The 24,897-nt window shown below is 42.4% G+C and overlaps 1 protein-coding gene across 3 annotated transcripts; it reads right to left on the bottom strand.

Moving 5' to 3' along the window:
* Positions 1-216: 216 nt before the first annotated feature.
* Positions 217-24,897, bottom strand: GLRX2 (glutaredoxin 2). 3 transcript variants are annotated; one of them, XM_077452670.1, is made up of 6 exons: positions 24,752-24,897; positions 24,417-24,491; positions 17,707-17,778; positions 13,127-13,190; positions 12,846-13,022; positions 217-3,196 (listed from the first exon to the last, which is right to left on the bottom strand). In XM_077452670.1, the coding sequence occupies exons 2-6, from the start codon at positions 24,452-24,454 to the stop codon at positions 3,074-3,076; spliced, it is 474 nt and encodes a 157-aa protein (XP_077308796.1). In that variant the 5' UTR covers positions 24,455-24,491; positions 24,752-24,897; the 3' UTR covers positions 217-3,073. The 3 variants fall into 3 exon arrangements, with proteins under 3 accessions (XP_077308796.1, XP_077308799.1, XP_077308797.1); XM_077452673.1 differs by lacking the exon at positions 24,752-24,897 and adding an exon at positions 24,690-24,711; XM_077452671.1 differs by lacking the exon at positions 24,752-24,897 and adding an exon at positions 24,585-24,672.

Here is a 24,897-nt window from a genome sequence, read left to right as displayed (position 1 = left end):
GTCTACTTGTTGTCCAATAAATATACTAAAAGTGGATCCAGTGTCAGTTTCTGCAGTTCTTTGGGCCATCTACCTCAGGAAACCCCCTAGACGCACACAAGGTCAAGAAGGTAACGGTAAGCCCAACAAAATCAGCCGCTCCTTCGGGGATCAGTGCTACATTAGTATAAATAAAACAGAAATAAATACTTTACATAATTTTGCAATAGCCTGATGATCTGTAAATAATAATATTTATTAAAGTAATTAATAAAGTAGTATATGCTGGCTGTGTCAGCCAAAACAACAAAGTATATTAATAATAATTAGATATTATGTTGTTTATAAAAAAAAAAGACACAGGTCCATCCAGTTCAACCTATTAGTGTGTGTGCATGATTTTTTTTTTTTTCATGTAACAATTTCCATAGCCCTGTATATTCTGCTTCCTGAGGAAGACATCTAAAAGTTTTTTTAAGTTCTCGACACTCTAAGCTAGTACCACTTCCTGGGGGAGGGAAATCCACATTTTCACTGCTCTAACAGTAAATAACTCTTTCAGCAATCTAAGGTAAACCTCCTTTCTTCTAACCTCAAATCATGGCTACATGTACCTTTGAGTAAATCGTTTACCACAGTTACTGGAGTCACCTTGTACATTGTAATCATCTCCGGTAATAAAGTGATATTAAACCCAAAAGAAAACATGTATTATATTGCAGCTTACCAAATCTTAGATGTGGTGGCTGTATTAGTTTTTGTTTCTAGGCCTTTTTGTTCACCTTGTAAAGCAGCCAGTAGGGTTTTTTTTTATTTTATTTTTTAAAGAACAAGCTCTCCTGAAAATATATTAGTTAGAGGGATAAGGCAACCCATTTATGACAGGCAGGGGTGCTTAAAAAGATCACCTTTTATTTATTCATATAAAAACCTTTATCCCAAAAGATAAAAGATAAACTGTTGCTGTAAATGCAGTGTGAGGTGGAGTTTGGCCCTTCAATTTGTTAGTATATCTTAATCTGCCAGTACATTGTACATCCCCTCTCTCTAAACTGACAATGTTGCTGTCCAAAGGTGCCCCTGTGCTCCTTCATCCAGAGCTTGGGCACTCTAAGGCTACTTTCACACTTAAGCGTGTTACAGGTGCTACAACACTAAAAATAGCGCCTGTACAGAACCTCTCGTGTCTCTCCAGTGTGAAAGCCCTCACTTTCACACTGAAGCGGTGCGCTTGCAGGACAGTAAAAAAAAGTCCTGCAAGCCGCATCTTTGCACCACTGTAGAAGTGGTGTATACACCACTCCTAAAGTGCCCAGGCCCATTGAAAACAATGTGCCAATGGCGCTTTTCGGGTGGTTTTAACCCTTTTTCGGCCGCTAGCGGGGGTTAAAACCCCCGCATGCAGCAGAATAGCGACGCTAAAACTACCCTAAAGCTGGGCGCTTAAAATAGCGCAGCTTTACTGCTGACGCCCACCCCAGTCTGAAAGTAGCCTAATACAGGAAGTGTGTTACTGGCCAGATCACCAGGTGAAAACAGGAAGAAAGAAAGAAAAATAATAGAATGCAGGCACCACAATGCCAAGCTCCAATATATTACATTTTTGGTTTGGGGTTTAATACTGGTTTAACCGCTTCAGCCCCGGAAGATTTGGCTGCTCAATGACCAGGCCATTTTTTTCAGTTCAGCACTGTGTCATTTTAACTGGCAATTGCGTGGTCGCGTGACACTGTACCCAAACAAAATTGATGTCCTTTTTTCCCCACAAATAGAGCTTTCTTTCTTGCCTCTGCTGCCACTTAAAGCAATGACCATCACATTGCCTCCACCTCCCTCCCTCCCTGATAGATTGGAGAAATAAAATGAAGATTCTAGTAGTCACCAGAGAGATCATCGAGGAGAGTCCAGAGGGGCTATTTACTGTTTGTGGAGGTACCCTTTTCCCATAATAACTCTTACAAGAGTGAATTTCCCTTCCTAGGGGTATATTTCCTCTCCCTCGGTTTGTAAGTAGGAGTCGTTTGTAAGTCGGATATTTGCAACTGTATTCTTTTGGCACCTTTGTATAAAAACAGGATAGGTTTCCAACTTGCACATGAGGACCCTAATATCTGGAAAGCCATGTACAATCTTTTCTAAAACACTGTCTTTTTTGGCCCTGCAGCATGCAAGGGAATTCTAAACATTTTAGTTACAGATCCTCAAAAAAATTGCGTACTGAGAGTGAAACCCTGCCATCATATTAACATACAGTATATTTAGACATTAGATTTATGGAAAAAGGTTAACTTTTTTTATTTAATTTTTTTTTATACCCTTTTAAAGGTTATGGCCCAAGCAAAAAAGGAAATTTTTACTCACTCAGTTGCATACCAAAAATTACCCATGACTGATAGCTTGGCCATGAAAAATGGGATCTCTAGAGTGCAAGGGAAGGAGTAGTAGGTATTCTGCAATCATGCACACCCACAGTGCTACTTAATTGTACAATTAATCATGGAGATATGTAATAGTGTAGATGTAACCTTATGCCGTGTACACACGATCGGAATTTCGGCCCGCAAAAGACAGATCAGAGCTTTTCATTGGAAAATGTGACCGTGTGTATACTCCATCGGAATTTAGCTGGCCGAATTCCCGCCAGCAAAAATTTGATTCCGATCGTGTGTATGCAATTCCAACATGCAAAAACTCACACATGCTCAGATTCAACTATGAGATGGAAGCGATTGGCTACTGGGTATTGAACTTCCTTTTTCTAGTCCCGTTGGAATTTGGTGTGACCGTGTGTAGGCAAGACAGTTTGAGCGAAATTCCGTCGGAAATTCAGACGGAAAAATCATCAGAGCTTTTCCTGTCGAGAATTACAATCGTGTGTACGCGGCATTTGAGTTCTCATTGCACCATACCATAGAAAACAATCAAGTCTAACAACTAATTTTAAACATTTTTAGTAAGCACACATGAGTGACTAAAGGTCAACCTAGTACTTAGGCTGTAAACAAGCCCTGGTAAAGAAATTTAAAGCAAAAACAAAAAACAGTTATAACCATGCATACTAGTATAATAATAATAATGATGTACATCTTTGTGGTCAACTCTGCATAGCTGTGAGGTTACATTGTTGGACAAGTTGAAGTAGCTTTCCCTCTTGATTTAGTTTCCTGGTTTCAGTCCCACCTCCTATACAGGTTCCATTGACAAAAACCCTTGGTACCTGCAGACAGAAAGAGAGCCTGTAATTTACATATGTTTTTAACAACTAAGACCAAGCCTAAGCATGTTTTGGATCCAATACTGCATTCAAATAAAACAAAACGTCTCTATAGGGCTAAAAAGCATAGAAGGAAGAGAGGCTAACATTTTTAAAATGCAGAGTGAGCATAGCCTTTCAGGTTGAGTTATGAAAACTGGAGCAAATGAAAAAATAAGCTTGGCAGGACTGGACCTAGCAACAATTGAAGGGGATTGAGCAATGGCAGCATCAATATTTCTCTGATTTCTCCCATTTCATTAGAACCATTACCCCATTAATCCCTTTGGGTTAATAAAGTATTCTGTATGTATTAACAGAAAGATTAATGCCGCATACACACGATCAAACAATCAGGTGAAAAGTCCGGCAAACTCAAGTCCGCCGGACATTCCCCCCGTGTGTAGCCTCCGGCATACTTTTTTGACCCGAAAGTACGGCGGACTTAGAAAGTAGTTTTGCACTCCAATCTTCCCGCCGGACTCGCATTTCGGCGGACAATCTGGCCGTGTGTGTGCCTTTTGAAATGAATGGACTTTTCCCACTCGGAGAAAAGTCCGCTCATTTCCAGCAGGTCTCCAGGTAGACGGGGCCCGCGAAGGAGACATCGCTGGCCCCGCCACCTGGTGTGGACTTAAAGGGGAACCCCAACGCCGAAAAATCGGCGTGGGGGTCCCCCCAGGTCCACATCAGACCCTTGTCCAAACACGCTACCCGGCCGGCCAGGAAAGGGGGGGGGGGGACAAGCGAGCGGCCCCCCCTCCTGAGCCGTACCAGGCCGCGTGCCCTCAACATGGGGGTGCCTTGGGGAAGGGGGGGCCGCATCAACACTGGTTGATGTCACATGGTGACCCCGCCCCTTACGATGTCACAGTCCTGGAGGATGCTGGGACTGTCGCCATGTGACATCAACCGATGACCCCGCCCCTTGTCCCTATATAAGTCGCCGCGCAGCGCGTCCTTGGCATTGCGGCCGGAGAAAGCTTCGAGTCAACATCTCCAGGAGAAGGAGAAGAAGAAGAAGAAGAACGGAAGGCGGCGGCGGCGGTGACAGAAGACCGGGCCACCGCCTGTAAAAGAGCTATAAGAAGGCGCGTTGGCCCGGCAGAAGAACCGAAGAGGGGGACAAGACCCCCGAAGTCAGAAGAAGGGCGGCGGCGAGGAAGAAATCTGGGTTTCTCCACTAGCAAAAGAGCTAGAAGAAGATAGAGGAGGAGTCCGGCGAGAAGACCCCCCGAAGACGGAAGACCCCCGGAGCTGTGCAATAAACTATTTTATCTTGTGTGTTGTTTTTTTTTTTTTTGTACTTTTTTCACAGGTGAATGGGTAGGGGTACATTGTACCCCATACATAGGGTGGGGGGCAGGTATCCGGGGGCCCCCTTATTAAAGGGGGTTTCCGGATTCTGATAAGCCCCTCGCCCGCAGACCCCGACAACCAATGGCCAGGGTTGTCGGGAAGAGGCCCTTGTCCTCATCAACATGGGGACAAGGTGCATTGGGGTGGGGGGGGGCACGCAGCCCCCCCTTCCCCAAGGCACCCCCATGTTGAGGGCACGCGGCCTGGTACGGCTCGGGGGGGGGGGGGGCGCTCGCTCGTCCCCCCCTTTCCTGGCCGGCCGGGTAGCGTGCTCAGACAAGGGTCTGATGTGGACCTGGGGGGGACCCCCACGCCGATTTTTTTTTTCCGGCGTTGGGGTTCCCCTTTAAGTCCATACCAGGTGGTGGGGCCTGCGACGTCTCCTTCGCGGGCCCCGCCTACCTGGAGACGCGCTCGAAATGAGCGGACTTTCCTCCGCGTGTGTGGGCGAGTCCGTTCATTTCAAAAGTAGAGCGGATAGTACAGCGGACTTAGTACGCCATATTAGTCCGCTGAAAAAGTGTCGTGTTTGGGCAAGTAGCCCGTTTGGAAAGTCCGACGGACAGTCTGGCGGGAAATCCGCCAGACTAAGTCCGTCGGATAGTCGGCTACGTGTGTACGCGGCATAACAGAGAGTATTCAAAGCAACTACACTTAACCACTTTCCGACCGGCACATGTACATATACGTTGGCAGGTTGGCTCTCCTACGCAAAATGATGTACAGGTACGTCGGGCCCTTTAAGAGCCTTAGCAGGTGCTTGTGCGCCCGATGCATGGTGGGGTACCTGGCCACATCCACCCGTGATTGCAGGCATGAGACAGAACAGAGATCTGTGCGTGTAAACACACAAACCCCCGGTTCTGTCAGGAGAGGAGAGACAGATTAGTTAGGAACAGCGATATGTCTCCTCCTGTAGTCACTCCCATCCCCCCACAGTTAGAACACACAGAGGGAACATATTTAACCCCTTGATCACCCCCTAGTGTTAACCCCTTCCCTGCCAGTGACATTTATACAGTAACCAGTGGCTATTTTTAGCTCACGTCGCACGACCGCGCAATTGTCAGTTAAAGCGATGCAGTGCTGTATCACAAAAAATGGCCTGTCAGGAAGGGGGCAAATCTTTCTGGGGCTGAAGTGATTAAGCAACAATGCCCAAGTCCCCTTGCACTTGTACTGCTCTATCGGAATCATTTCTGTTTTTATATGTCGCTGTGGAACTACTGGCAAAAAATGAGGATCCTACGTTGAACCAGCTCACTGGGAGGTCATTCTATTTGCTGTGGAGCTTTATCTATCTAGAGCAGGAATATGCAATTAGCGGACCTCCAGCTGTTGCAAAACTACAAGTCCCATCATGCTCGGCCTTTGGGTGTCATGCTTATGGCTGTCAGAATCTTGCTATGCCTCATGGGTCTTGAAGTTCTGCAACAGCTGGAGGTCCACTAATTGCATATCACTGATCTAGAGGGACCATAAGGAACTACCTGGGACCACTCTGGAGCATTCCCCTTAGGAGAGGTGCACTGTGTGCAAAAGTGCGTTTGACCCCCTGCCGGGTCTTGCCATGAGGTGAGCGAGCATTGCACGCTGTGGTGGGAGCACAGTTGTTGGTAGAGCAATGAAGCACGTGGAAACGGCCTTTGTTTCTTGTATTTTATTTACTTGCTTTTTAGAATTATTATCACACATATTTGGACGTTTTTCATGGATTATTATTTTTCCTATGTTGATTTTTATATTTATTATTTGAGCTTACTATATATGCAGTGCTGTCACATTCCCTTTATTATGTTAATTTTCTTGTGGGAGCACTTAGGTGACAGCAGCAGCATTCATTCACTTTTACAGTATTTTCTTTTTAGTGTTAATTTATTGATTAGCAGCACGCAACTACCTTTCTATTTAATTTCATGTCCAGGTAGTGCTTTGGGCAATTAAAGAGGAGCTTCAGAAATTGTGTTTTGTGAAAAAAAAAAACTTTAGCTGCTGACTTATTAAACAGACACTCTCCTGTCCGAGGATCCAGCAATGTGCTCACCCGAGCTGTTCCTTCCTTGGGATTCTGTCCCCAGCATCTCAACTGTGGTCACCTGGCTGTGATAGCTCACAGTTTGTGGGTAAGTGATTAAGGAGACAAAACGATTGACTGCACTCCAAAAAAATGAGGAAAGAAATGAGGAAAAACAACTTTATTGGTATAAAAACATCCAACATTAAAAACGATATTGGTCACAGCATCATGACAGCACAGAGGGGAGTGTGGTTGATACGTTTCACAAATTTCTTTGCTTTGTCATAACCCATAAACACCAGCAGCCATATGTCTTAAATAGTAGTAAGACAGGTGAATGGCATAAAAGGTGCTTAAAGTGGAGTTCCACCCCAAAAAAAATAAAATAAATATTAATGCGCTTAAAATCACCTCTAAATGCCTTTTGCTAAGGGTCCCTCAAAGTCAGCCTCCTTCGGTGCTTGGGCTCCTGACGTCACTTCCCTCAGCGCAGGAAGGGAGATCGCCTCTCCCCCCTCCATCTTGTCAATCATCTAGGACACGTGACGGGTCCCAGATGATTGTGCGGCCACTCACAGCGCAGCTCGTGCATGCGCAGTGGGTGCCCGGCTGTGAAGGCTTCAATCCCCCGCATCGCTGGACCCTGGGATAAGTAAGTGTCCGATTATTAAAAGTCAGCAGATGCAGTATTTGTAGCTGTTGACCTTTAATTTATTTTTTAAGCGGAACACTGCTTTAATTAGCTCTACCCCAAACAAACATTACAGAAAAAATCCACAAATAAAACCAAAAATGAAAGAAAGTATATATACATATAATCAAAAAATGTACAAATAAAAATAAAAAGTGAAAGTAAAAATAAAAAAGCGTGAACAACTCATGTTTATCTAAAAAAAATAAAAAAATAAAAAAACATATTTGCTCTCAATTGCATTTGAGGTATATATGTATGTATATTTTCCTATAACGGAGGTGGTACAGATTATCTTTAAACTAAATATAAAAAAAACACACACATCTACCTACCTAGAAAAATACCTCAAGGAACTTACAGAAAAAGCGAAAGTCGCATGAAAAGATGCATAATATATATTAGCAACAAAAATAGGTGGGGGGGAAGAGAAAAGGAGACAGGAAATGGTATTTGTTTACAAGATACAAATAACACATAATAATATCCATATTAAGTGTCCAAACGAACAATAGCCCAAACTATTCATTTACACTATCAGATCAAAACAGACTAGGGGCCAAATAGTTGCCCAGTAACTTTGCCTTTCTGGCTACAAAATCAATGCCTTGATCTAATATTCGGGCACATATTCAAACTCCAGGTTGTTTAGAAGCACTGTTGAAGGTATTTTATGGCCACTCCCTCTATTGGTCTTTTTTTCCTTTTATGTAATAACTCATGTCTATTTTTATTAAGCTCAATAGAATAAGCCCTATCTAGGGACCACCTGGGGTATCCCCTTGCCAAAAACCTTTGATACATCAAAGAGGGTTCTCTTTCAAAATCCAACTGGGTACTGCAGATTCTGCGCAGTCTAAGAAATTGTCCCACTGGGATACCTTTTTATGGTGTGGTGTGGATGGCTGGATCTAGCCAACAAGAGACTATTTCCTGCTAGTGGTTTCCTATACAGTTGAGTGGAGTCCATCCCTAGTCCACTAACAACGATCAAATTAAACCCCGACTTTCCTCCGGGAATGTCTCCACACTTCTTAGCTCCAGAATGGACACATGAACAAACCTGTGCCTGTCACTTCTTTGATGAAGGTAAACTCCAAACTGTCTCAGCTATTGCAGCAAAACTTGAGAAACCTCCCATACCTCAGTGGTCATACCTACAAATCTCCTATTTCCTCAACTCTTTAAACAAAGACCACAAATGCTCCCGCAATCTAACACCCTTTGAGAGGCTATGTACCCAACAATCCCTTCAGCGACATCTAATAGCCCTCACACATAACCTTCTTTTCGAAAATTTTGTGCCCTGGCACGTATGTTGCCTGTAAACGCCGGGAAGAGGACATAAATACCTCGAGCAATGGGAGAGAATTTTTCTAAACATCCACAAAGGTACATTAAATGTTAGCTCACAAGAAAATAGCTACAAAATTCAGACTAGGTGGTACCGAACACCAGCCCTATTAAACAAACTGTACCCCTCCACTCCAGATACATGCTGGAGATGTCAAACCAGCAAAGGAATTCTACTACACATTTGGTGGTCCTGCCCCTTACTAATACCCTTCTGAAAAGAAGTCTGCAAAATTACCACCCAAGTGACCACATATGACATTGATCCTACCCCTGCTCAATGCCTATTACATCATTCCCTTAGACCACACAAAGCCTATCACAAATCCCTGACTGTGTTCATGCTCAACGCTGAAAAACAATGCATTCCTGCCAAGGGGCTCCACTCAGGCCCCCACAATCAAAGAATGGATCCACAGAATAAACAAATCAGCCGAAATGGAAGAATTGATACATATCCCACGCGACACACCAGAAAAATTCAGCACAAAATGGGCCTGCTGGATCCAGTTCAAGTCCACCCCGACTTACGCTAACAGCCTCAGATGATAAACCTAGCCCAAGAACAATTACTATTAGTAAACAACCATTCACTCGAAAGAAGAGCAGCAAAAGCAGGCGGTTACCCTGAATGCGACTTAAGCCCCCCAACTCAGCCCCGGGAGGCATGACCACCCTCCCTCTTCCCCCCACCACCCTCTACACTACACCCTCCCCCCTCTTGATGGTTTTTTTTCCCCTCTTCTCGTCCCCTCCTTCCACTCCTTCTTCCCCCATCTTCCCCCCGCACCTACCCCCCCTCTCAAACACGCGAGCCCCCTCCTCCATCCACATACTGACCCCTCCAGAAAACTTCACCTCTCTGTCCCAAGCCAACCACAATCGCACACCCCAAAATATGGCCATGGACAGAAACCTATCCGCACAGAGACATCCAGATGACTCCTCAACAGTCATGTAACGCATACCACCCATCCTGATAAACTTATCAAGGACAAGGGGGCCATCCAACCTCCCCAGATCACACTGAAATGCAAGCTCATAGAACCACTTAGTAAAGGATGGGCGCACAGCACAGCCTCTTATACTAATCCTCTTGAGAGGTCTTCTATGTCTTAACCTCTTGACTTAGAAATTATCCATGGCAATGTATACTCTGAGTTTGTACTATTGTGGCTTGAACTGCTTGTACATGCTAATGTGTTTCCTTAATATGTTTCAGTATGTAAGAGATATTGTTTTCCCTTGATGTTTTCCTGTTAAAACCCAATAAAATCTTTAAACAAAAAAAAAAAAAAAAAAAGTGGAGTGGAGACCTTGTGAATATCACCACTCAAAAGTACATCCAAAAATGGAACAGCTCTGGAATCACGGATACCTGTGAATCCCAGATTAAGGGTTATGGTGTGTGGTGCTATGTGATATACCAACACGAACACAGGTTTTGAACAGTTCTAAAATTGTGTAAGTCTGCATCTCAAACATTATAATGGAAACATAAAAATATGATATGAAAGAGGAAACTAATAGTTTCTCTAAAGTGAATGAAACACCAGTGAGTATTTTTTTTTTATTTGTACATAACAAAATATGGCAATGATGTTCCCAATTTATGAAACAACCAGCCTCTGAAAGAGCTAAGAACGTTGAAAAAAAGTTCCCATTTGATATGCTAGAGGTAAAATTATTGTGTTTGACCCTGATTGGCCACTTTGGTACTGTTCACACTGCTGTGCACCATATGTATTCCATCATCCAGTGGTATCACTTCTCCGTCCTGCCAACTGGACTGTGAAATGGCATCAGCGGCAGAATGGTCATCACTGCTCCTCCTCAACATGTTCCTTTTCAAAATTTTTGCATGTAGCACACCTGATTGGCTCCAAATACTACTACTGGCCCTCCATCTCACAGTGAGATTACAAAGGGCTGATAGCAAGTCAGTTTATTGCTGACTTTTTTGTTGGGGGGTGGGGGTTCGATACAGCACCAAACACACTAGGTATGTGTAAGCCCACGTACACACGGTCGGATATTTCCACAACCAAATCCGTCGGATTTTGCCCGTCGGATTTTGTCCGTCAGATCTTGTCCGAAACTGTTGCATACACACGGTTGGGCCAAGTTGGCGAAAAATTCGATCTTTCAGAACGTGATGACGTAATTTCGTTACGATGGGACTACGTTCAGGCTAGTAGCCAATAGCTTTGATGTAGGAATTTGATCTGAGCATGCGTGGCACTTGGTCCGATGAAAATGCTCTACACATGATCGGATTAGGTCCGTCCGGCCCAGTTTGTCGAGAAATATTTCCAACATGTTGGAAAATTGGGTCGGACGGAGATTCGGACGGAATCAGTCCGATGCATACCACACACAGTCGGATTATCTGACGACACGGTCCGATAAGACTAATTCCGACAGATTCTCCGACCGTGTGTACAAGGGCTAAGGGTGTGTATTCCATTATGTGCAGGTGGCTGCTTCTGCTAAAAATCATCCCTGCAATGTCTCCTTCACAGCCGCAGGATACTGCCCTGAGCATCCGTCATCTGGCACTGTGAAGGGTAACAGGAGCTGCCACTGCAGAGGTGAGTTGCACTGCTCGTCCATCTGTTTCTGCCCCTTCTGCCATTCTTATTACACTCCCACAATACATTGCATTCTGTGAATGGACAGGAGCGATACTGTCATTCAGCTGCTCCTCCTCCATTTATAAGATGTGATACACTGTGGGACAACAATAGAAGAGGGCAATAAATGATGGCGAGGGAAAAGGGGGCAGGTGAGTGGTGTGACATCTCTCAGTAGCAGAATCAAGGAAAGAAGGATCCGCTGCTCCAGGTGTATGTAATACCTCAATTGGGACCTGATAGGAGTGCTCGCATCCGTAGGATAATTGAAGAAAAGAAGAACAGTTGCACATCTGTGTTTGCAGCCTCTAACCATTTCCTGCATCATGTCTGCAGCCTCTAACCATCTCATGTATCATCTACAGTCTACAGTCTCTGAGAGGGAGTCTGGAGTGGGAGCGCCCCCTGGGATGGGGATCATGGGAGAAGTCAGACATGTGTGGACTATGGAGAGGAGACTATAGAATAAAATCAGAGCCACCAAGCTAAAGCTATCTGACTGAGCCCTGCACGGTGCATCTTAGAGGAGGTCAGCGACAGCATCGCCAAGCCAGTCTGAGGGGGGGGGTTGCTGATGTAAGGGGGAGTGAATACAATAATGTAAGGGGCACTGATATAAAGGTCCCCCCCTAGATTTGTGACCTCCCATTACCTTAGTGTCTTTACTCTATGAAAGGTGGTCTCTGGTCACCAGAGCCCCCCTCTATATCAGAGTTCCCCCTTAGATCATGATCTGCAGCGTTCCCCTTCACATAAGAGCTACATTTCACTGTAAGGGGGAATCCTGCAGACTCTGATGTAAGGGGGAACGCTGTGCCGGCTGGGTTATAGTAACCAGACCTTCGCGTCGATGGAGAAATATGTGGTTTTACTTTTGTTTAACTTAAACACATTGCTAATAGCACTAGCTATATGTTTATAGTTTAAATATGGATATGTTTGGCACTGAAAATGGTAATTTTAGGTACTTTTTTGCAGTGTCAGTAAAAATTTGGGTCTGTCAGCAAATTTCATGTTTTTTTTTGTCAGCAAAAAAAAATTGGTGCCGTTTGTAAATTTCGGCATCCTGCCAGTAAATTTCACTTTGGGGGACTGGGAACACTGACAGTGATTTCTAATAAAGGCATTTTGGAACCTAGATGTGCACCCGTTCTTAAATTCTTAAATTTTTCAGTAGCAGCTCCTGCTGATAATCTTCACAGAGCCGGAAGACAATCACTCAGGGCAATATCTGGAAGCTGTGAATGAGACACTGCTGGGATGACTTTTTTTTCCCCCCAAAAAAGCACCTGCAGGTAGTGGGATACACACTATTACACATACGCAATATGTTTGGTGCTGTATGCCCAAAAAAATACTAAACTTCAGCTTTAATTATTTATATGTAAATACGTACAGTAGATGCATTGATTTTTCTTTAATAACCCTGTAGTCATGATCTTTTTACGCAGTAATAATTACTTTGCCGCAACCTTTATGTTTCCACTGTATAAAACACAACACTTTGTTTGTAGCCTACAGTTTATCATGCTGAGGAGTTGGTATGAATGCAGTACTTACTGTTCTGGCTCCAGTCATCTCATGAAGTGCTGATTGTAGATGACTTCCATTCTCTATTTGATCTAATTCAATTGCCTTATAATTAACATTTATATTATCAAATGCCTCTTTTGCCATTGTGCAATATGGACAGGACGTCTTAGAGAAAATTACAACGCAGTTATCAGAGATGGTCTCCTGAAATTAAAAAAGAACAGTCTTTTCATATCATTCTAGTTGGTGTGTGTGTACTGTATACACACACGCACACAAATAAATAGAGGGACCTCTACAATCCTTACCTCTATTAACTTCACAGCATTGCCATTTTGCTGATTTGTGGAATTTGAGATATAGTTTCCCATTCTGAAAAATAATTGTTTACCATTGTTAACTTTTTAGATTGAAAATGTAATATTTTTGCTACATATTTGCCACTTTTCAATTTGAATTCATTCTTTGAACTGTAAATCTCTGATTTTCCATGCTACTCAATTCCTACAGCTTATTATTGTAAAGTGACTGGACAATTTTAAGGAAATATCTGTATTTTCACCAGGATTTAACAAAAACATTTGCTGAATGCATTCACCGGTCTATTTAACATAGGAGAGCACTTGCTAAAAAATTAAATCTATCATGATTCAACAGGGATGATTTACTAAAAGCACATAGACTATGCAGTTGCACTCATTTTCCTTAGTAAATGTAATGTGTAACCCTTCACTTTGTAAAGAATACCAAATCAGAGAACTTAAAAAAAGCATTTTCGCTTGCACATGTTGGGATGATGGAAACCAGCAGAGCTTTACCACATAGTTACATAGTAGCTGAAGTTGAAAAAAGTCCATCAAGTCCAACCTATGTGTGTGATAATATGTCAGTATTACATTGTATATTTAATCATTTTTTTAAACTATCGATGCTTCCTGCTGAGACCACCGCTTGTGGAAGGGAATTCCACACCCTTGCCGCTCTTACAGTAAAGAACCCTCTAAATACTTGAAGGTTAAACCTTTTTTCTTTTAATTTTAATGAGTGGCCATGAGTCTTGTTAAACTCCCTTCTGTGAAAAAGTTTTATCCCTATTGTGGGGTCACCAACATGGTATTTGTGAACAAGGCAGTTGCAATTCAACTGCTCAAATTCCGTGCTATGTGAACAAAAACAAATAAGAAATATACACAAAGAGCAGCTCCCTAGAAAAGTGAAACAAACACCTGTAGAGTGATAACAATGATTAAGGGCGCTCTTTAAAAAATATATTAATCTAAACCACTAATTTGCAAAAAAAATAAAATTCTAAACCACTGAATCAGAATGGCTGAAAAAAAGTGCTTAAAATAATGTGAACCTCATCAAAGTGAAAAAAATGCACATATATAATAACAATGATTATACTGGAGAAATAGTGGACATCAGTGAACCACCATACATAATAATAATAATTAAAGCGGAGGTCCACCCTAAAGTGGACCTCCGCTCATCGGAACCCTCCCCCCCTCCGGTGCCACAATCGGCACCTTTCAGGGGGGAGGGGGGTGCAGTTACCTGGATAATCCAGGTAACTGCACCCACTTCCGGGATAGCTCTCTGCGGAAAGGGGCGTAACTTACGCCCCTTTCCGCAAGTGCCCGCCCCTTCCCGCAAGTGCCCCGCTGCCTGCTGGGAAACACACAGATCCCAGAGGCAGCGGGGAGCGTCCTTATTGCGCAGCGCGATTCGCGCATGCGCAGTAGGGAACCGGGAAATGAAGCCAAAAGGCTCCATTTCCTGATTCCCATACCCAAGATGGCGGCGGCAGGACCCGAGAAACGATCTACAGATCGGCTTCGGGTGCCGACATCGCGGGCGCGCTGGACAGGTAAGTGTCACTATTTTAAAAGTCAGCAGCTGCAGTATTTGCAGCTGCTGGCTTTTAAAAAAAAAAAAAAAACGCGGAGTCCCGGTGGACTCCCGCTTTAACGATGTAAAGTCCCAATAACGTGTCTCTACAAAGAATGAATTCTGTCGCATTCTGCCGATCCGGAAAGTGGAAAAAACAAATAGTAATCGTGATATAGCAACGATTAGCAACAAGTCGGAAGAAAATTTGCGACTCCCTCCACCATGAACGTAGAACTACACCAGTAGTGAGGATACAAGTCCAAACTGCTTACCAGATTCGTTTGACCACTTTAATTAAAAAGTAAGTCAAACAACGCTTGTACAGGATAATGCCTGCTCATATGGATACCAATGCAGATGATGGTAGATGGTGTGTCTCTCTTCATAGACTCAAGCGGCAAATGTGAAAAAATGCAAAAAAAGCCATAGCATAATACTGACTTTAATAAAAAAATAAGTAAAAAAACAGACAGCCAAAAGGCTCCTTACATGGTTAGGTGCCTGGTTTGGCACTGGGACTGCTCGCTCTGACCAAAAGAATCGCTCTCCAACTCAAGGAAAAATTCTTCCGCATTCGATATTGGCGTGCGTTCCAGGCCTGCAGACCGACGAACCAGAGGGCCGGAAATGGCGTTGAATAGCGTGACCAAGTGCCGCTCCGACGTACGTTTCGTTGTTAACGTCTTCAGGAAGCGCACTGGGTCACAAAAAAAGTGTCGTGCGCAGCCCCAGTGCCACCAAGGCAACACAACGAACAAATACAATTATTGACATTCATGTTCACAATGTATAATTTGTAGGACAAAGCGTCACCAATACATTTTACATTCGAAGGTATGCACAAAAACGAATAATCATAAACAAATGCTGGAATCATGTGAAAGATTAGTAACTCTTTTGTCATTTGTTTATGATTATTCGTTTTTGTGCATACCTTCGAATGTAAAATGTATTGGTGACGCTTTGTCCTACAAATTATACATTGTGAACATGAATGTCAATAATTGTATTTGTTCGTTGTGTTGCCTGGGTGGCACTGGGGCTGCGCGTGACCCTTTTTTTGCATTCATCACGAATCGTTAGTGATTCGATTCAATTGACAAACTATATCCGCTATAATTTGATAACGATTTGCTATGGTTGACAATTGTTTCCGTCATTCGGTACAAATGTTAATTAGTAGCGATCGTTGTGTTGCCTTGTTGGCTGTGCACGACCAGCTTTTTCCATTCGCTACAATTCGTTAATGTTTTCGATATAATTTGACAACTATATCCGTTACAATTCGATAAGGATTTGATAAGGTTCCGAGCATTCACGATTCGACATAAATGTCAATTATTAGTGTTGGTTGCTTTGCCTTGGGTGTACTGAGGCTGCGCACGAACTGTTTTCCTATTCGTTATAATTCCATAAGTGATCCGATATAAGCGACGATTATGAGTGACCCAGTGCGCTTCCTGAAGACGTTACCAACGAAACGTACATCGGAGCGGCACTTGGTCACGCTATTCAACGCCATTTCCAGCCCTCTGGTTCGTCGGTCTGAAGGCCTGGAACGCACACCAATATCGAATGCGGAAGAATTTTTCCTTGAGTTGGAGAGCGATTATTTTGGTCAGAGCGAGCAGTCCCAGTGCCAGGCCAGGCACCTAACCATATAAGGAGCCTTTTGGCTGTCTGTTTTTTTACTTATTTTTTATTAAAGTCAGTATTATGCTATGGATTTTTTTGTATTTTTTTCACATTTGCCGCTTGAGTCTATGAAGAGAGACACACCATCTACCATCATCTGCATTGGTATCCATATGAGCAGGCATACAAGCGTTGTTTGACTTACTTTTTAATTAAAGTGGTCAAACGGATCTGGTAAGCAGTTTGGACTTGTATCCTCACTACTGGTGTAGTTCTACGTTCATGGTGGAGGGAGTTGCAAATTTTCTTCCGACTTGTTGCTAATCGTTGCTATATCACGATTACTATTTGTTTTCCACATTCCAGATCTGCAGAATTCGACAGAATTCATTCTTTGTAGAGACACGTTATTGGGACTTTACATTGTTAATTATTATTATTATTATATATGGTGGTTCACTGATGTCCACTATTTCTCCAGTATAATCATTGTTATTATATATGTGCATTTTTTTCACTTTGGTGATGTTCACATTATTTTAAGCACTTTTTTTCAGCCATTCTGATTCAGTGGTTTAGAAAAAATTTTTTTTGCAAACATGGTATTTGTGAATTGAAATCATATCCCCTCTCAAGCGTCTCTTCTCCAGAGAGAATACATTTAGTGCTCGCAACCTTTCCTCATAACTAATATCCTCCAGACAGTTTATTAGCTTTGTTGCTCTTCTTTGTACTCGCTCCATTTCCAGTACATCCTCCCTGAGGACTGGTGCCCAGAACTGGACAGCATACTATAGGTGCAGCCGGACCAGAATCTTGTAGAGCGAATTATAATTTTAGCCCCCGTTTAATGCATGCCAATATTCTGTTTGCTTTGTTAGCAGCAGCTTGGCATTGCATGCCATTCCTGTCATCTACTAGGACCCCCAGGTACTTTTTCCATCCTAGATTCCCCCAGAGGTTCTCCCCCCACTGTATAGATTGCATTCATATTTTTGCCACCCAAATGCATTACATTCTTCTACATTAAACCTCATATGCCATGTAGTTTCCCACCCCATTCATTTGTTCAGATCTTCTTGCAAGGTTTCCATATCCTGTGGAGAAGTTATTGCCCTGCTTAGCAAATACAGAGATTGAACTATTTACCCCATCCTCCAGGTTGTTTATGAGGAAATTAACTAGGATTGGTCCTAGCACAGAACCCTGGGGGACCTCACTACCCACCCCTGACCATTCCGAGTGCTCCCCATTTATCCCCAATAAAAAAAAAAGCCTAAAACAGAAAACTAATGTAGCCACAACATCTAAGAACTGGTACATAGATGCAAACTGTCCATAAGGGCAATGTTTATATCACCTTAAAAAAGAAGCTGTTCTCTTTTGCGGATAATGAAATGAAGCCTCCCTTGATTTCAGCAAGCAGATTTTCCTGAAAAACAAAAAAGATTGCATTAGATACTAGAAAATGTGCTCAGTATAAATATAGAGTGGTTTCAATCAAAATTAAATTGTTAAGGATATGAAGCCCAAAACAAATGAGATTGTAAATATAATTATACACATTGCTCTTAAACCAGCTGAATAATACAGCATGGTTTGTAAATTATATTCTCAACTCAATGAAACCTAATCTGTGGCCCAAGCGTCACATGTGGCCCGTTGATACTTGCCTTGCAGCTCTAAGAACCCAAACAGTCAGTAGTGAGAGTGGACTGTAAAGACAGTGATTTCTAGCAGTCTCATGTAACATATCTTTCATCTCTCCTGCAGTGTGTTCCCAGCTTCCAACCACACCTGACCATCTCCTGTAGCATGTCTACCCTTTCTGACCATCCCATGCAATCTGATTCCTGTACCATATGACATATTGGCATCTCATTGTCAACTTTCTGTAGTCATAAAGGGGTTAAAAGGCAAAATTTCAATCCACGTATGGGCTATCTGGTTGTACACAAGTCCATCTATCGATGGACTTGCGTACAATTGTATTCTGCTGGTGAGGGTAGGCTCCCCGCTGTCAGAAGACAATAGCTCAGTGGGAAGGATTCCCTCACCAGCACTGAATGTGTGGATGGGGGGGATTGGCAATTTTTTTTATTTTTCTCGTTCAACCCACTGGTGGAACGAAAAAGATGAATCATGTATGGCCTGTCTTGAGCCAGCCGTAGATGGATCGAATCTCATTCGTTTCAGCAGTGACCGGACGAGACTTGATCCATCTATTGAGCAGGCTTGTTCTACTGAAGTCGATCCAGCTGTAGCTGCTAGCAGTGATCATTGTGTTCTGATGGCTGGGAAGGCTCCCTGCTGGGAGAACACAATAGCTACGCGGGAGGGATTGCCCCATCTACACTGTTATTGGGGGAACCAAGCAATTTTCTTTTCATCCGTGGTGGAAGGAAAGAAAATTATATCCATGGTTTGCCATAAAAAAAAAAAAAAAAAAAAAAAAAAAACTTTTGTCCACTAAACATACAGGTTTCAAAAAGAACCAAAAACACTGCGCTATTCGAATGTGTAACCAGTATACAAACAGCAGCTAACACAACATCTAGGTGTACAAATGTGACATAATAAATTTTTGTGAAAAACGTGTAGCGCTTATTTGTTTTTACCACATTACAATGTGACCAATGTAATCAATACATGTGTTAGACTGTGCACAAAACACATAAAAAAGAAATATATAAACACTCAATTACTGTATATGTAAAGCTAGAATGTCCAAGTAAATAAATATGAAAAAAAAAATGTGTCCACAAAAGTGGAAAAACAGCATGAAAACAGATGAAGAGTTCTCCAGATTTTCCAAGGTTACTGTGTGTGACACGATGAAGTGAAAAACAATCCTACACCTTCTCCAAAGGATAATCACACAATCACCGCGTGAACCCTCCACCACATAAAATGGGGGCTTACCAGATTTAATGGATCCTACTCAAAATTATATTTGGAGGATCATATGTGCTTGTAGGTATACATAGGCTATTTTTGGAGTGTTGTCTTTTTCTGGAAGGCTTTCAAGTGTAGCTATTTTCTCTGCGGTATGTCTCCATCCACATAGATCATCATAGGTAGTGGGATAGATATAAAGGAAGAGAGCAGGGACCAAAATAGTGTAACTCCGTTTTTCGTTTCAAATAATTTAATTAAAAATTATCAAACTCACGTGTACAAAGAACATAAGCGCTTTTTCAGTAGGGACTTCACTGCAGCCTGAGATTTTACTGAAAAAGCGCTTATGTTCTTTGTACACGTGAGTTTGATAATTTTTAATTAAATTATTTGAAACGAAAAACGGAGTTACACTATTTTGGTCCCTGCTCTCTTCCTTTATATCTATCCCACTACCTATGATGATCTATGTGGATGGAGACATACCGCAGAGAAAATAGCTACACTTGAAAGCCTTCCAGAAAAAGACAACACTCCAAAAATAGCCTATGTATACCTACAAGCACATATGATCCTCCAAATATAATTTTGAGTAGGATCCATTAAATCTGGTAAGCCCCCATTTTATGTGGTGGAGGGTTCACGCGGTGATTGTGTGATTATCCTTTGGAGAAGGTGTAGGACTGTTTTTCACTTCATCGTGTCACACACAGTAACCTTGGAAAATCTGGAGAACTCTTCATCTGTTTTCATGCTGTTTTTCCACTTTTGTGGACACATTTTTTTTTTTCATATTTATTTACTTGGACATTCTAGCTTTACATATACAGTAATTGAGTGTTTATATATTTCTTTTTTATGTGTTTTGTGCACAGTCTAACACATGTATTGATTACATTGGTCACATTGTAATGTGGTAAAAACAAATAAGCGCTACACGTTTTTCACAAAAATTCACTAAACATACAGGACTAGTTTCTTCTTTTAAACTATGCAACGGAACAGTAAAATCACAGAAATGCAGAAAATACCCACACCGTATTTGCAATATTACAAAAAAGCCAGGAATTAAATATATAAAGAGCTTTTTTACTTAAATCTGGCAAGTGGACCATTGCTCTGGGAACATGGGAACAAAAATGGTGGTCCTGGGTATAGTGGCTCATCATTACATATATACTGTAAAAATACTATATTTTTGCTGGGGATAATGTAATGTGCTTAAAAAATCTGCAATAGGAAGCTATTTAGGCTTTTTGTATCCAATTAATCTGAAGATTTTTAAACCCTACCATAAATCTGTAAACTGCACCCTAGTAATGTAACCTGTTTAGTTAGTTTAATAATATATTTCAACACAACTAATTAGGTTTAAATAATTACATTAAAACAGGCCGAACCAGTATTCCTACTACTTGGGAATGAATCCACATTGAATTGTTAACTCAAATTAAACTGAGAACCATGCATGGTGTACTTCAACTTTTTGTTTGGATTTAAAAGTGGTTCTAAAGGCTTAAAGGGGTTGTAAAGTTTTTTTTTTTTTTGTTAAATAACAAACATGTTATACTTACCTCCACTGTACAGTTCGTTTTGCACAGAGTGGCCCCCGAACCTGGTCTTCTGGGGTCCCTAGTGTGCTGTCTCAGCTTCCTCCCGCAAGTACTTCTCATGTTCATGTGAGCTCCCTCGCATGGTGAGAAGCACTTGCGGGCGTGCTCCCGTGATACAGCCGGCGGCTATAGCTGCTCGCTGTATCACTCTACCCCGTTCCCCGGCCCACCGCATCATTGGATGTGATTGACAGCATCGCGAGCCAATGGCTGCGCTGCTTTCAATCCATCCACTCCAGCCAATCAGTGGCCAGGCTGAGCGGTGAAGAGGACGTCGGGGGCGAGCGCAGGACTTTCGAGGGGTCAGGTAAAACGGGGGGACTGGGGGTGCCGGCACTGTGAGATGTTTTTTCACCTTAATGCATAGAATGCATTAAGGTGAGAAAATATTTACCTTTACAACCCCTTTAAGGTTTTTTACCTTAATGCACCCTCTCTGCATTAAGATAAAAAAAACGTTCTATGTGAAAGGATCCCGCCCGGCCCCCCATTATGCTTATAGTACCTGACCCCGATATCGATCTACCGCTGTGCACAAGTGCAGCATCTATCTCGGGTCTCTCCCTCCTCCCAAGGCAGATTGATAGAAGTGGGTGGCAATTGGCTCCTGCGGCTGTCATTCAAACTGTAAGAAGGAAGGGTGGGACTGAGAGCCCCGCTGCCTGTGTCTATAGACACGGGCCTCACAGCTCGGGATTAGGCTGTATGAGTGCCCTCGTGGAAAGAGGGTTTCTATGGGGGCACACCAAAGAGGTGGAGCCAGGAGCGCTGGTTGGAGACCCCAGAAAAGGAGGCAAGTATGACATGTATATTATTTAAAAAATAAGGTTTGGAATCTAATTTTAACATCATCATGAGCAACATTTTGACAAAAATCATGAATGTGAAACTGACCTATTACCCACTGCTACCAGTTGGACGAAAAACAAATGACAAAATATGACATACAGTTTTGTGAGCAACACAGACAGTTCTTATTCAATCTCTTAAAAGGAAAGTAGGGCAAAGGACTGGTCACCAATAGCGCCGGCAGAGGCCCTATCCCCAGAGGTATACCTAGTGTAGTTGACTGTGGCAGATTATTTTTAACAACCCCTCACCCTCCTTTGTCAACTTCTTTTTCAGCAGCAATTATGAAATTAAATAAATACAAATAAAATTAACTGGCGACTGTGCCTGTCTTAGCCCACACCCCTTCATTCAGCACACTAAGCTGTATGTTCCCAGCCCAGCACGCAGAATAACATGATGAGGACCTGCAGAATGACATGTTGTAGAATATTGATTGTACAGTGTAGCGTGTAAAATGATGCGGTGTGGAATAGAGATTATAGATTTAGTGCGGCATGTAGAATGATGCAGCATGGTATAGCATAGTACAATGTAGCGCTCAGAATGTTATGGTGTTTTAATTTGGTTTATGATCTTGATTTTTACACAGTTTAAATTGTTAGCACTGGTTATTATAGAGAAAGTAGTGCAATATTTGTTTTTTGTAGCTTGAGCCTAGAATCACACTGGTGTGGTGCGGGGAACTGCATGCAATTCAGAGAGGAATTGCACTGCATTCCTGTTCAAATCACATGCGATTTGCAGTGCGATTTCAGCACATTTTGTATGGCTCAAATCGCACCCCGCCCACACGAAAAAAGGTGCACGCTAAAAAAAAAAATTCACACTGGAATCTGATCGCATGGGTGTTTAGTTTAATAGACTTCAATAGAGAAGCTGCAGAAAAGCATGTAGTACATTTTTTATTGCGATTTTGCCGCAATCTGCTCTTTTAAGCTGACCAGCAACAGCTTTTGGCCCCAAAAAAAACCATTGGAAAAATTGAGTGTGTAAAAACACAAAATGCAACGCCAAAAAGCACTGCAGAAACAGATCCAAAGCAAACTGCATAGGTGTGAACCAGGCCTTACCTTCCTTTTTTTCTCACCCATGTCTGTGTGGAAGCAGCCATTATGGTAAAGACTTTGCTTTGTCATGTCAGCTTCCAGCAAGGAGAACAATGATTAGCCCAGCAGTGAAATCACACTGAGGCACTTTGCAGGCGCTATAGCACTAAAAATAGTGTCGGCAAAGCCCTGAAAGAGCCGCTCAATTCACTCCAATGTGAAAGCCCTTGGGCTTTCACATCCGAGCGGTGCACTTGCTGGTCAGTCAAAAAAGTCGTGCAAGCTGCATCTTTTCAGCGCTATAGGAGCGGTGTATTCACCGCTCCTTAAGGGCCCCTTCCCATTGCAAACAATGGGGCAGCGCCGCAAACCCACTGCGGGCGGTTTTAATCCTTTTTCGGCCGCTAGCGGGGGTTAAAACGGCCCCCACTAACGGCCGAATAGCACCGCTAGAACAACGGTAAAGTGGCACTAAAAATAGCGTTGCTTTACTGCCGGCGCCCTCCCGCCTCAGTGTGAAAGCAGCCAAAATCTTACTCCAAATCTCATGAGACTAGCAGTCGTACACTGTCTTGCCTACACACGGTCACATCAAATTCTGATAATTTATAACACAGTGACGTACAACACGTATGACGTGACTAGAAAAAGGAAGTTCAATAGCCAGTAGCTTCTGTCTCGTAGTTGAATCTGAGAATGCGTGATTTTTGGCGTGTCGGAATTGCATACACACAATCGGAATTACCGATAGAAAGTTTTTCCGTCTGGAAAATTGAGAACATGCCATCAATTTTTGGCTGGCGGAAATTCGGACAGCTAAATTCCAATGGAGCATACACACGGTCGCATTTTCCAATTAAAAGCTCTCATCTGTCTTTTTCTGGCCAGAATTCTGATCGTGTGTACGCGGCATAAGAGGATGTAGGCAGAAGCACACTCACATACTGTGAAGAAGCGTTGCAGACTGAAATTTACTGGCACAGCCAAGTTTTTACTGGCATTTCCAAAAGTTATATAATTACAGTTTTAAGTGAAAATTTCATATAATATATAATGCGTATAATATGCAATAAGCAATGTGTTTTAGGGTAGAGATTAGGGCAAAAAACATATTTCCTATTTTATTTTCGATATAGTAAGTAGCTCAGGGACAGGACTCAAGAAATTAGAATGGACGGCACACACACATGAAATTGATCTCATAGTGACACTGACAGCAGTGTACAGCAGCACAGATGATGACACCTCACCAACATGACACATCCCCTCCTGAGTCACAGTGACAGTCTCCACCAAATTCAAAACGTATTTGTCCCCCAAAAAATGATGTCTAATACATTAGCATATACCACAAAAGCTAAAAGGTATGAGGTGCAGTCAATTTCTTAAATCATCAAAATAAAGAGACATTTTAGGACTCCAAGGGGGTACAGGGAGCAAAAAGGCTCTGAGATGCAAATGGTATTGCCGAGCATACGATGTATATAGAAGCATGCAATTATTATATGGATTCACCAGTCAAACTACCCTACCAAATATTTTGAATGTACATACCGTACTCCAGGATCTCTAACATCTCCTGGGAATTATAAAGTTACAACTTACTTGTACTGTTCTTTTTTGTAAGCAGTAGTAGGGCTCTCTCTTTCCAGTGTACTCACCTGAAGAGATTACAGTACAGCGCTGGCAGAATCCGCATCTCAGCCAATCATATTCTCAGCTGTTCTCTGTTTATCCTGTGATGACACAATGACACGCATTCTGTTAAGACTGACATTAAAAGACACACGGTCTAAAAAAAGATGCAATAAAAATGATATAATGATTACATAAACATTTTATCCTTGTGCTGAAACGTAGTATCATCTTGCTTACAGGAAGCTGTCATCTTTCTTAAAGGACAACTGTACTTTAATTTATATAAAAGAGAATACCTATGTAAATGCACAGTCAGTGTGTCTGTGACCTAATTCACCACCCAAAGTCTGCACTATACCTTGTCTGTCCGACAGCAGAGACATGCTCCAGGAAATGCTTTGTCCTGTAGAAAGGGATTTTGTTTACCCTCTGACCTCATGATTACCAGCTGCAGTGACTTGCTTCCTGTTGTATGAGACTACATTTCCCATAACACTTGAGACG

Source organism: Lithobates pipiens, unplaced genomic scaffold (genome assembly GCF_037356315.1).
Source record: "Lithobates pipiens isolate NorthernLeopardFrog02 unplaced genomic scaffold, aLitPip1_a1.2 Scaffold_23, whole genome shotgun sequence".
Lineage (NCBI taxonomy): Eukaryota > Metazoa > Chordata > Amphibia > Anura > Ranidae > Lithobates > Lithobates pipiens.
This window is presented reverse-complemented; position numbering and strand designations above follow the sequence as displayed.

Coding starts and splice junctions, on each gene's coding strand:
- GLRX2 (XM_077452670.1), bottom strand. CDS start 24,454: ATGCGGATTCTGCCAGCGCTGTACTGTAATCTCTTCAG. Junction 17,779..24,416: donor CTGTACTGTAATCTCTTCAG/GTGAGTACACTG, acceptor TTTGTTTTTCAG/GAAAATCTGCTTGCTGAAAT. Junction 13,191..17,706: donor AGAACAGCTTCTTTTTTAAG/GTGATATAAACA, acceptor ATTATTTTTCAG/AATGGGAAACTATATCTCAA.